At 61.6% G+C, this 13,013-nt stretch overlaps 1 protein-coding gene across 1 annotated transcript; it reads left to right on the forward strand.

The window, feature by feature from the left end:
• Positions 1-439: 439 nt before the first annotated feature.
• On the forward strand, positions 440-12,977 carry C14H7orf57 (chromosome 14 C7orf57 homolog). The gene is made up of 9 exons (XM_028154205.2): positions 440-498; positions 631-846; positions 2,956-3,141; positions 6,878-6,989; positions 7,422-7,575; positions 10,594-10,691; positions 11,089-11,294; positions 11,641-11,655; positions 12,814-12,977. Exons 2-9 carry the CDS (start codon positions 792-794, stop codon positions 12,858-12,860), a joined length of 873 nt encoding a protein of 290 aa, XP_028010006.2. The 5' UTR covers positions 440-498; positions 631-791; the 3' UTR covers positions 12,861-12,977.
• Positions 12,978-13,013: the final 36 nt, after the last annotated feature.

Below are 13,013 nucleotides of genomic sequence, written 5' to 3' on the forward strand. Positions count from 1 at the left end.
TCACAGACCAGAAATAGTCGTGAAAAATGAAGGTTCGAGAAAAGTCATTTACAGGATAATTTTACAGCTGGTGCACAGTCTGTTTGCTGAGGCCCTGTATCCGTCCCCTTTTCCAAATGCACTAAATAAATGGGAATTTCCCGGGACCGCTTTGGGGAAACGCGGGGCGGGCAGGTAGCGGGTGGGAGGAGGACTCGGAGACCGGCCCCGCCCCGCCCCCTTCTGCGGCCCCACCCACTCGGGTCCCGGGCGGTTGACTGGCAGGGCCCGCGCTCCGCCCCCGTCCCTGATTGGCCTGCTGCGGCCCCACAGGCTGCCCCGATTGGCTGTCGGAACTCCAGCCGCGCCCGCCGGTTGGCCACCCGGCCGTTGCCCGGGCGACGCGAGTTGTTGTGGTTCCGCGCCGCGCCGGGAGTTCGTGATTGGCCGCGCCGCCCGCCCGGTGGACTTTGGCCTTTGGCGCCGCGGGAGGTACCCCCCGGGACCCGAGGCGAGCAGGTGAGCGGGGCGGGCGGCCAGGGGGCTGGGCGGGGCGGGGCGGGGCCACCTGGGGACCCGCTGTCCTCGGCCGTACACCTGTTGGGACGTGCACGCCCGTCCTGAGCGGTGACACGCCCGCATGTGGGTCAGGCGGAGGCGGACGGACCGGCAGAGCGGGCGCGGACCTGGCCTCTGCGGCTCAGCCCGGCGCCGTGCTCTGCTTCCCGGCTCATCGCGAACACCTGCCCGGCGCGTCTCCGGATTCCCTTCTTCCCTGCCCACCGCCAACACCGGCCCGGCGCGTCTCCGGCATGAGGAACGCGAGCAAGGAGCTGCCCGGCGCCACCAGCCGCTACGCCCCCTGCGGTGAGTGCCCAGCCACCGGGCGGCCAGCCTCTGCTGCTGGACAGCTCCGCGCCCAGCATCCCGCGTGCGTGTGGACAGACGAACACGTGATACCCCCAAAGAAAGGGGCACCATGTATGCTCCGTGCCCCCGTGTCAAAGCGAGGCTGAAAGGGAGATGTGGGGGGCGGGGCGGGAGAGTCCTTTTTTTCTCATTTTCAGAAACAAAACGAAACAGAAAACCGAGCTCACTATGTCCCCTGCTGGGAGTGGCTGGACCCAGAAACGGGGTCCCCTGCAGGCTGTGGCTTTGCACTGAGCAGGGTTTGAAGCTGGGCGGAGGGGAGGCGGAGGCCTGGTGCCCAGGGCTGTTTTGCCTTTCCTTGGTTGCTCCCCATCCCGGGAAGGTCTGGAGAGGGGGAGGAGGCGATCCAGGGGCTGGCTGCCAGCGGCAGGGTGGGGCGGCCCGCGGGCCCCAGCCTCCTGCTCAGAAGTGGGACAGAGCTTGGCCGTCATGTGATCTAGTAACCCTTCCAGTCTGGAGCTCTGACTGTGACCCCTGGGGGGTGGCGCAGGGGTACAGGAAGCATGGGGTCTCCCCTCTCTGCCCCAGGCTCTCAGCCTGCGTGTGACCTCTGGGGCCTCCGTGAGCAGCCTCGCCTGTACGAAGTAGCGCTGAAATAAGCACTTTAATACACTAGCATCTAACCTCAAAACAGCACGACGCGGTAGCATTAACCTGGTTTATAGGTGAGGAAACTGAGGCACAGAGTCTGGGGATGCTGCCGGAGATCGCACCCCTCACAGGGGGCCCCACCCCTCACAGGGGGCCCTCTGCCCAGCTCTGACCCCTGTTCTCCGAGGCCTTGCTGGCCAAAACAAGGGCCGCGGTGTCTCTGGGAGCCCCGGCGGGGTGTGGCTGTGCCACGCAGCTCTGTGCTTGGGGACGGGAGAGCTGCCGGCGTGGGTCCTCTCGATCTTTCTCTCGGCGGTCTCCTTACTGGTACAGGAGGTGGTCATAGAAACCCACCAGAGTCAGTGACCTGGGGCCATACACGTACTCATAACTTTTGAGTGACAGAAGCTGCAAGATGATTCTTGTCCCCTGTGGTCGTGTGTGGTGGTGACCGTGGGGCCCAGTGGGTAGGGCCCTGGCCCCCTGAGCTCCTTTGCACCCGGTTATAAATGGCGGACCCACAGCTTCCAGTAATGAGAAGAATGGGACTCCGTGTTCCCTGTGGATTAATTAGTAATCAAAACACAGAGAGGGAGAATACAGCAAGAACTGAGCGCCTTCCCTCTGAGAGAGAAAGGATTCGGCCAGAGTACGAGCTGCGTGCGTATGACGCTCCTAAGCGCGATTCTCAGTGTGGTTCCCAGGGAGCTTTCCACAGCTCCTCACACCTCCCCAGTGGCCCCCCTTTCACAGCTGCGGTGGCGAGGCAGCTAATTACTGCCCTTCGGCCATCGGCAAGACGTCCGTGTTAAACATTCACGTGCAGGCGGCGAACCCGGCTCCGGCTCTAAGGAGAAATGGCATGTCTGAGCCTTGCACTGGAGGACCGTGACTTCTTGCTCATGGAGTCCCTGTCTGCTGATGCAAATCGGTCAGTTCAGACCGTTTTCCTGTGTGCCTCCTGTACAGGCAGGGCTCTCCAGAGCCACAGAACCAACAGAATGTGTGTGTGTGTGTGTGTGTGTGTGTGTGTGAGTGTGAGAGAGAGAGAGAGAGAGAGAAGAGAGAGAGAGAGAGAGAGAGAGAGAGAGAGTTTAAGAACGAGCTTACACAGTTGTGAAGCAGGCAGGTCCGATACCTGCAGGGTCAGGGCCCCAAAGAGCTGATTCTGCAGTCCTGGGTCTGAAGGGAGCTGGAAGCTGAATTCCATCCTCCTGGGACCTCAGTCTTCCTCCTACGTCCTTGAACTGATTAGGTGTGGCCCACCCACAATGTGGAGGGTGACCTGCTTTTCTCAGAGTCTGGAGATCTAAGTGTCACTCTCACCTTCCCAGCATGTCCATCCCGTGGTCCCAGGGACAATGCGACCTTCCCGGCATAGCCTTCTTCCAGGCAGGGGACCAAACCTACCTGAACCTCCCGCCATGACCCACCCTAGCCGCCTCCTCTCCCTAGACTGGTATTACCACCTTCCTGTGAAGCGGTCTGAGAAGGCTGTGGACGCCCCGCCCATGTCCCAGATCCCAGGCCTCAGCGAGCTCCGGGACACCCCCAGCAGGCACCTGCTTGGGACTCGGAGGTACTGGATCAAAGACACGGACTCAGAGTACGTGAAGCTGGCCAAGCAAGGCGGCCACCCCGGTAAGCACCCGGAGCTCGGGCTCTCTGTCCTGTGGGGACAGCGGTGGGGCCGCCTGCCATCATCCCTCCCAGTGAAAGTCTCCCTGACCGAAGCTGGTTGGGCCCAGGCTGTTGGAGATGAGGTTATGGGGCAGGTGGGGGTGGGTCAGGCCGTTGGAGATGGAGGTTATGGGGCAGGTGGGGGTGGGTCAGGCCGTTGGAGATGAGGTTATGGGGCAGGTGGGGGTGGGTCAGGCCGTTGGAGATGGAGGTTATGGGGCAGGTGGGGGTAGGTCAGGCCGTTGGAGATGGAGGTTATGGGGCAGGTGGGGGGTGGGTCAGGCCGATGGAGATGAGGTTATGGGGCAGGTGGGGGTGGGGCAGGCCGTTGGAGATGAGGTTATGGGGCAGGTGGGGGTGGGTCAGGCCGTTGGAGATGGAGGTTATGGGGCAGGTGGGGGGTGTCAGGCCGTTGGAGATGGAGGTAATGGGGCAGGTGGGGGTGGGTCAGGCCGTTGGAGATGGAGGTTATGGGGCAGGTGGGGGGTGGGTCAGGCCGTTGGAGATGAGGTTATGGGGCAGGTGGGAGGTGGGTCAGGCCGTTGGAGATGAGGTCATGGGGCAGGTGGGGGGTGCGTCAGGCCGTTGGAGATGGAGGTTATGGGGCAGGTGGGGGTGGGTCAGGCCGATGGAGATGGAGGTTATGGGGCAGGTGGGGGGGTGTCAGGCCGTTGGAGATGAGGTTATGGGGCAGGTGGGGGTGGGGCAGGCCGTTGGAGATGGAGGTTATGGGGCAGGTGGGGGGGTGTCAGGCCGATGGAGATGAGGTTATGGGGCAGGTGAGGGTGGGGCAGGCCGTTGGAGATGAGGTTATGGGGCAGGTGGGGGTAGGTCAGGCCGTTGGAGATGGAGGTTATGGGGCAGGTGGGGGTAGGTCAGGCCGTTGGAGATGAGGTTATGGGGCAGGTGGGGGTGGGTCAGGCCGTTGGAGATGGAGGTTATGGGGCAGGTGGGGGTGGGTCAGGCCGATGGAGATGAGGTTATGGGGCAGGTGGGGGTGGGTCAGGCCGATGGAGATGGAGGTTATGGGGCAGGTGGGGGTGGGTCAGGCCGATGGAGATGAGGTTATGGGGCAGGTGGGGGTGGGTCAGGCCGATGGAGATGGAGGTTATGGGGCAGGTGGGGGGGTGTCAGGCGTTGGAGATGGAGGTTATGGGGCAGGTGGGGGGTGTCAGGCGTTGGAGATGGAGGTTATGGGGAAGGGGGGGGTGGGTCAGGCCGATGGAGATGAGGTTATGGGGCAGGTGGGGGTGGGTCAGGCGTTGGAGATGAGGTTATGGGGCAGGTGGGGGTGGGTCAGGCGTTGGAGATGGAGGTTATGGGGCAGGTGGGGGTGGGTCAGGCCGTTGGAGATGAGGTTATGGGGCAGGTGGGGGTGGGTCAGACATTGGAGATGAGGTTATGGGGCAGGTGGGGGTGGGTCAGGCCGTTGGAGATGGAGGTTATGGGGCAGGTGGGGGTGGGTCAGGCCGTTGGAGATGGAGGTTATGGGGAAGGTGGGGGTGGGTCAGGCCATTGGAGATGAGGTTATGGGGCAGGTGGGGGTGGGTCAGGCCGTTGGAGATGAGGTTATGGGGCAGGTGGGGGTGTGTCAGGCGTTGGAGATGGAGGTTATGGGGCAGGTGGGGGTGGGTCAGGCCGTTGGAGATGGAGGTCATGGGGCAGGTGGGGGTGGGTCAGGCCGATGGAGATGAGGTTATGGGGCAGGTGGGGGTGGGTCAGGCCGTTGGAGATGGAGGTCATGGGGCAGGTGGGGGGTGTCAGGCGTTGGAGATGAGGTTATGGGGCAGGTGGGGGGGGGTCAGGCCGTTGGAGATGGAGGTTATGGGGCAGGTGGGGGGTGTCAGTCCGATGGAGATGGAGTTTATGGGGCAGGTGGGGTGGGTCAGGCCGTTGGAGATGAGGTTATGGGGCAGGTGGGGGTGGGTCAGGCCGTTGGAGATGAGGTTATGGGGCAGGTGGGGGTGGGTCAGGCCGTTGGAGATGGAGGTTATGGGGCAGGTGGGGGTGGGGCAGGCCGATGGAGATGGAGGTCATGGGGCAGGTGGGGGTGGGTCAGGCGTTGGAGATGGAGGTTATGGGGCAGGTGGGGGTGGGTCAGGCATTGGAGATGGAGGTTATGGGGCAGGTGGGGGTGGGTCAGGCGTTGGAGATGAGGTCATGGGGCAGGTGGGGGTGGGTCAGGCCGTTGGAGATGGAGGTAATGGGGAAGGGTGTGTGTCTCTCCCCAGGGGCGGGCTGCTCTCTGAGAAGTTAGGCTCCATCGGGCTTCCCGGCGTCGGCCCTGGGGGACTTGCCTCCACCTTTGCCCGATTCGCCGTCGCACGGTTAGCGGCAGAGCCTCAGGAAACCGCCCGGGCAGCGTTCCCTGGCCGTGCAGACCGGCCTGCGGAGCCGTCCCCGCGGTTGCTCTTGTCCCGAGCCTCACTGTCCCGAGCAGTGGGACCGGGGAGCCCGGCTGGGATGTACAGGAGAGAGCACTCCCGGGCTGGCTAACAGAGGTCGCTGACCGGGGGAGGGGGCTGCCCTCACTGCCCTCCTCACAGGCGGCACTGAGGGTGCTGACCACCGTTTTCTGGCTGCCACGACCCCCAGGAGGTTGTCATGGGGAATGGAAACCAAAGTGACAGCATCTGGGCTGCGATGTTAAAGGGCCAGAGCAAGCCCTCAGGTTCATCGGCAGGAAGCACCCAGCGCAGGCCGCCTCGCTCCGGCCGGGTTAGAGGACAGGAGGGGTCAGCCGGCAAATCAGATTGAGGTCTGAGATTAGATCAGAGGATATGTCCGCCGTAATCTCCAGCAATGGCAGTGAGGGTACTAACGGGGACAGAGATGAGCTAGAGAGAGGCCGACAGAGAGAGAGGCCGGGGTGGAGCTAGAGAGAGAGGTGCAGGCGGAGGTGCAGGTGGGGTTGTGTGATGCTGGCAGAGCAGGGGGAGAGGAGAAGGCAGGAGGGAGGGTGAAGGTGAGCTGGGGATCTGGCTGAAGCCTACAGCAGAACTGAGACTATTCTTGCAACTATTCTCAGAGTCAGAAATGTTTAAAAATCACAAGTTAAACTTTTCTGACTGATGGTCAGAAGTCAGTAAGAGTTGGCTGCTGCCTTTGTTCCCCGGTTCTTACCACCCCTTTGCTGTCTGAAACCAACCCTTGACCCCGCCTGGCCCCCAGCTATGGGAAAGCCCTTGGGTGGGGGTGGGGAGGACGGGCAGCGAAGGCCAGAGCAACCCGAGAGGAGGCAGGGGGATGGCCTGGCCCGGACGACTTCTCCCTAAACTGCTGTGGGGTCAGGGACAGCCCCTCAGAGGCCGAGGAGACCGGACTGACCGGGCTGCAGGGAGGGCGTGGAGGCAGTGGAGCGGGCGGCCACCAGCAGCCCCGGGGAGGCCTGAGGAGTTCTGCCCCACTCAGATAGCCGCCCGGAGCGACCACCCACCCGCGGGAAGGGGTGGGTGCTGGCGGCACAGATGCCTGCTTAGATGCGGGGGTGGGGGTGGGGGAGGGGGGAGGGGCGAGCATGGGGATGTCCCTCCTCAGCACCAGGCAGGCCCGCCTCAGCATGTGCACAGGGGGCGGAGGACCAGGCCGCCGGGTTCCTACAACCGGAGAAGTCAGCACCGAGTACCCGGTGCCCGCCCCGCTGGCCGTGGGCGTGCCCGGTGGGTGGAGCCGCTCACGTGCCTCCTTTGGTTTTGAGATCTGCTGATGCACTTGGTGCCGCCCGGGTCCAGGAAGGGCTCGCCCGTCGCCTACTCCATGCCCGACTGGTACGTCCACCACAGCCAGCCGCCCGCGGCCAGCCAGAGGCGGTGAGTACCTGCATGTGGGGCGGTCCTTCATCCTCACAGGAGAAAGGGGTTGAACTGGTTTGTAGAAAACACCTGTGATTTCTGGCCTGACCTCGGGATTCTGGGGAGCCGGCCCTGGAGGAGGGCGATGTGTTCATTCACAGAACCTGGAGGGAAGGGCTGGAGGCCTGGGGAAGGAGAAAGGGTGGTGCTACCTGAAGACAGGCAGAGGGAGGGGGAGGGGCAGATGGAGGGGGAGGGGGAGGTGGGAGAGAAGATGGAGGGGGAGGGGGGGGAGCGGGGAGGGGAGGTGGGAGGGGGCGGGAGAGAGGGGGAGGGAGTGGGGGAGGGGGGAAGTGGAGGGGCAGAAGGAGGGTGGATGGGAGATACAAGGTAAGAGGGGGAGATCAGGAAGCAGCGGGCAGCTGACGGGGTCTCCCTGGGTCTCTGCAGGGGGCTTGCTGCCTACATGCCCGATTACATGGTTCACAAAGAGTTTAACCCCGACCTGGCCAACGGGAATTACGAGTCCCGAAGGGGGCCGTTCGACTTCGACGTGAAGACCATCTGGCAGAGAGAGGCCGAGGAGCTGGACAAGAAGAAAAAGGTGAGGGCGCCCTCACAGATGCCTCCGGGCGGGCGTGGCCCCTGAAGAGGGGTGGGCTGGTGCCGCTGGTGCGTCCCCTGTTGTCCGTGACATCACAGCTCTGAACTTTACCCTGGGACCTCCCGAGGGGCGAGGGGCCGCCCCGCCCTCGGCAGGCACTGCGTTTCCGGCATTACCTCTTCCTCCCGGGAAGTCAGCTTGGTAGCCGGCACCCCTGCGGCACAGGCAGCGAGAGCCAGGGTGCGGTGCAGACCCCTGGTCGCTCATGGCTCATCTGGCCTTTCGCTTGTTTCCCATCTTGGTGACCGTCATGAAGCCACTGCCAACCTTCGCAGCCAGGCCGTGTGGACACAGGCAGGCCATGTGGACACAGGCAGGCCATATGGACACGGGCAGGCCATATGGACACAGGCAGGCCATGTGGACACAGGCAGGCCATATGGACACAGCCAGGCCATATGGACACAGGCAGGCCATATGGACACAGCCAGGCCATATGGACACAGCCAGGCCATATGGACGCGGGCAGGACATATGGACATAGGCAGGCCATATGGACACGGGCAGGCCGTGTGGACGCGGGCAGGCTGTGTGGATGCGGGCAGGCCGTGTGGACACAGGCAGGCCATATGGACACGGGCAGGCCGTGTGGACACAGGCAGGCCATATGGACTCAGTCAGGCCATATGGACACGGGCAGGCCATATGGACACGGGCAGGCCATATGGACACGGGCAGGCCATATGGACGCGGGCAGGCCATATGGACACAGGCAGGCTATATGGACGCGGGCAGGCCGTGTGGACACAGCCAGGCCATATGGACACAGGCAGGCTATATGGACGCGGGCAGGCCGTGTGGACACAGCCAGGCCATATGGACGCAGGCAGGCCATATGGACACAGCCAGGCCATATGGACACAGGCAGGCCATATGGACACAGGCAGGCCATATGGACACGGGCAGGCCATATGGACGCGGGCAGGCCATATGGACAGAGGCAGGCCATATGGACACGGGCAGGCTAGCTATATGGATGCAGTCAGGCCATATGGACGCAGGCAGGCCATATGGATGCAGGCAGGCCATATGGACACAGGCAGGCCGTGTGGACACAGGCAGGCCATATGGACGCAGTCAGGCCATATGGACGCAGTCAGAGGCTATATGGACACAGGCAGGCCATATGGACACAGGCAGGCCATATGGACGCAGTCAGGCCATATGGACGCAGTCAGAGGCTATATGGACACAGGCAGGCCATATGGACACAGGCAGGCCATATGGATGCAGGCAGGCCATATGGATACCAGCAGGCTGTGTGGATGCGGGCAGGCCGTATGGACAGGCCGTATGGACAGGCTGTGTGGACAGGGAGGCCATATGGGTGCAGACGGGCCGTGTGGAGGCAGGTTTTCACTGCACGTCAGTTGGGTAAACACCAACCAGCTGGGTCATGGCACGGGCATGTTGACCTTCACGAGAAGTCGCCTCCACCGCGGCCGCATCATGTTCTGGGCCCCACTCCCCGCGGCAAGGGCAGCTGGGTGCTCCACAGCCTCACGCCCTTGACCTTGTCTGGGTTTGATCCATTCTGGCGGTGCCTCCCACGGTGCTTAAATGGCATCTCCTGGGACTGGTGATGCCCCTGCATCTTTTCCTGTGCTCCCCCTCCCCCAACATCTTCGTCGGGAAAGCATCTGTCCTCATCTCACCCGTTTTAATGTTTACTTATTCATTAAATTAATTAATTTTAAAAAATTGATTTCAGAGAGGAAGGGAGAGAGAGATGGAAACATCAACGATGAGAGAGAATTATGGATCGGCTGCCTCCTGCATGCGCCCCCACTGGGGATCAAGCCCGCAACCTGGGCACGTGCCCTGACCCGGAACCTAACCGTGACCTCCTGGCTCATAGGTCGATGCCCAACCGCTGAGCCACACCGGCCGGTTTGGCCGTTTTAAGATCAAGCTTGTGTCATGGAGGCTGAGAGCCCTGTGTGGTCTGGAGACGCCCTTTCCCAGGCCTGAGCCCGGCCTGCATCTCGTCCCCACCGGTGGCGTGTCTCTTCCTCCTCTTAGCACTGTCTGTGGAAGAACAGAAGTTCTTGATTTGGATGAAGTCTGATTCATGTGTGTTTTCCATGTTTGACTTTCTATCTATGACATCTCTGTCTGATCTTTCCCTGGGACTTTGACTAAAAGTGTCATAGCTCCCCTCCCCCTCCCCCAGCAGCCGCCCTTCTTCCCAGCACGTCCCAGCTTTTACTTCGGGAGCACCCTTCCCCTCGCCCCTCGTGCCTGTCACTGGCCGGGTCCCTGGTCCTATTTCTGAACGTCAGCCCCACCCTCCTCGGCCCCGGCTGCCCTGGTCCTCGGCCCAGGTCCTGCCGCGAGAGCGTGTCTCCTCTGAGCCCACCTCCGCTCCACCAGGACCGCCTGCTCCTCACCTGCTGCCTTCCCCGTGCCACAGCCGCCCTGGAGTTGCTGGGCTGGATCCAGTCCTCTCCGTCAGCCACGCGTGCTCGGTGCCGTGGGGGCTGGGCTGTGCAGTGACGCACAAACAGGTCCCTCTTGGCCCTGGCCGGGCGGCGAAGAGCCACTTCAGCCCGGTCCGCTCTGCCTCCCCCTCGACGGCTCCAGGAGACCCTGGACCCCAGCTGGGGCTGCCCCCTCCGAGCTGGGACCCGCCCTCTCGGAGCCCCTGGAGGGCCCGGTCCTCCCGCCGTGAGCTGCTCCCGTCTCCCTCCAGCAGCGCTGTGAGCACCGTGCTCTCGGTCACCGCGGTGTTGACGGGGCTGCCGCACTGCGTGGCATTGTGGCTCGTGTGTGTGTGTGTGTGTGTGTGTGTGTGTGGGTGTGTGTGAGAGAGAGAGTGAGAGAGAGAGAGAGAGAGAGAGAGAAAGAGAGAGAGAGAGAGAGGGAGACACGCTGTGCCTGCTGCGAGCCGCCTTCTCCCTAGGCGCCGGGCTGCTGAGCGCTTTTCACTGAACCAGGGTTTGTGTGTTTCTCTCCCAGGTGAGGCTCCCCGCCATTACCTCCAGGTCCCCCAGCAAAGCGGGGACCCCGCTGGGCCCCCGAGATCCTGCAGGAAGTAGGCTCTCCTTCCCTCCCATGTAAGTGCTGGGGCGGCCCGCGCTGTCGGCTCGGGGGGGGGGGGGGGGGGTTGGTCATTGGTCCACGTGACCAGTGACTGAGGGGCAGCCACACGCTGGCTCCCGTGGCCCAGGACAGCGGCTCCCACCACGCGGGGAACATGGCTCTGAGGCCGCAGCTTCCCAGCCCTGGCTGCTGCCTGCTGCTCCGCTTCCCTCACAGGAAGTGCCTCTTCACTTCCCTCAAATTGTGCTGCAACTGATGGGCAGTGTCTAATTCTTGAGAGAGAGAGAGAGAGAGAGAGAGAGAGAGAGAGAGAGAGAGAGTCCGTGACGTTTTAAGGAACAATAAGCATCTAATTTATCGTCGGATGTTTGCCGAGAACTCAGAATTACCATTAACCTCTCCCACTCGCAGGCCTGGTCACAAAACCAGCTCCCCCACCAACTTCTCCAAACTCATCAGCAACGGGTACCGGGATGAGTGGCTGCTGCAGCGAGCCGACGCGGACAAGAGCACCCCGCAGCCGCCCCCAGCACCTGAGTCCCCGAAGGACCCCGAGGGGCAGGATGCCGAGCAGCTCCCGGACCCAGAGGCTCCGGAAGGCTCTGCGGAGGCTCAAGGTGAGTGCACCCAGCCAGCCGTGTGCCCGGGGCCGCCCCCGAGGAAGGGGTGTTGTCCTGGCGCCCGCCGGGCCCTGGCCCCACAGGACCCCACGGGACCCCACGTGGCCGGCCAGTTCTGTTGCCCACCCACCCTCTCTCCACTGTCTGGTGGGTCCGTGAGCGGTTCCCACCAGCTGCTGTAAAAAGTGCACTTTTGAGCTTTACAATGGCCGTCGTTCCTGTGCCGTATCGTTGTCAGTAATGCAGCCTTCGGCGAGTTTTTCAGTCATTATTAGAAGCACTGGTTCTTTTAAAACTGGTCTGCTTCACTACATTGAACAACAAACGTGCTTCTTTATTCCAGAGTCTTCTCCAACAAGTGAGTGTTTGTAGAACGGCGTTTGCATAGAAATACAACAGCTGTTGGGCACAGAAATCAAGGAAGTTCTTCAACCTGCAGCCGAGGCCGCCCGGGACGTCCCTCCCCACCTGGCACGCACTCCAAGGGCGACGCTGGCCAAACATCCAAGTCCTACACAAGTGGTTTGGGGCAGCGAGAGAAGAAGCACGTGCACTATTACAACAAGAATATTTTGTTTTGTTTTTATGCATATCACACAAATAAAACACAGTTTAGTTCAGAGATGTCCACTGTGTCCCACACCACGTGAGGCGTGAGGGCTGCAATAAGGAAAGGCAGGGGCCCAGGCCTCACCTGCGTGGGTAGTCAGGGTTTTAGCATCACTTTTGTGCACAGTTTATATAGAATTACTTCGTCACTGACAAAATATATGACCTCGTCAAGAACTATCATTTAACATCGTGTAAGCTTATACACTTTCTTTAAAATAATTTTTTTATTGATGTCCAAGAGGAAGGGAGAGGGAGAGAGAGATAGAAACATCAATGATGAGAGAGAATCATGGATGGGCTGCCTCCTGCATACCCCCTACTGGGGATTGAGCCCGCAACCCGGGCGGGGCATGTGCTCTGAATGGGAATCAAACCCTGACCTCCTGGTTCATAGGTCGATGCTCAACCACTGAGCCCCCAGCTGGGCTGGCTTTCCTTTATTTAAAACTAGAGGCCTGGTGCACGAAATTCGTGCACAGGGGGGTGGGGGTCCCCTCAGCCCAGCCTGCACCCTCTCCAATCTGGGACCCCTTGGGGGATGTCCGACTGTTGTTTTAGGCCCGATCCCAGGGATCGGACCTAAACCAGCAGTCAGACATCCCTCTCACAATCCTGGACCGCTGGCTCCCAATTGCTCACCTGCCTGCATTCCTGGTCACCCCTAACTGCCCCCCCACCCCCCGGCCTGATCGCCTCTTCAACTGCCCCTCCATCCCCCCGCCAGCCTGGTCACCCCACACAACCTGCTTGTTCAGTTGTTTGGTTGTCCCTCACTAACCCCCCTGCTGGCCAGCCATCTTGTGAGGGTGTGAGGGTCAGTTTGCACATTACCTCTTTATTATACAGGATTATTGGCTACATTGTTCCACTTCCCGTCAGCTCACCGCTGCGCTCTGTGTTGCAGGTCCAGGCTCCCCTCCGGCCACAGGGACGCCCACAGAGCTCAAGTAACCGGAGCCCAGGATGTGGGGGGATCACGTTCCGAAGGCTAGATATGAGCTGACCGTGTCACGTCTGTGTTTATAAGGCTCCGGCTCTACGTTACCAATATAGATTCTCATGAAATAACTTGTTCAAGCGGATTTGACGTCACTGTTGTGCAGG

This window comes from Eptesicus fuscus, chromosome 14 (genome assembly GCF_027574615.1).
Source record: "Eptesicus fuscus isolate TK198812 chromosome 14, DD_ASM_mEF_20220401, whole genome shotgun sequence".
NCBI classification, from domain to species: domain Eukaryota; kingdom Metazoa; phylum Chordata; class Mammalia; order Chiroptera; family Vespertilionidae; genus Eptesicus; species Eptesicus fuscus.

Excerpts from the sequence above, each read along its gene's own strand:
- C14H7orf57 (XM_028154205.2), top strand. The coding sequence starts at position 792 with ATGAGGAACGCGAGCAAGGAGCTGCCCGGCGCCACCAGCCGCTACGCC. Across the intron at positions 3,142-6,877 it reads CAAGCAAGGCGGCCACCCCG|ATCTGCTGATGCACTTGGTG; the intron begins GTAAGCACCCGG and ends TTTGGTTTTGAG. Across the intron at positions 7,576-10,593 it reads AGCTGGACAAGAAGAAAAAG|GTGAGGCTCCCCGCCATTAC; the intron begins GTGAGGGCGCCC and ends TTTCTCTCCCAG.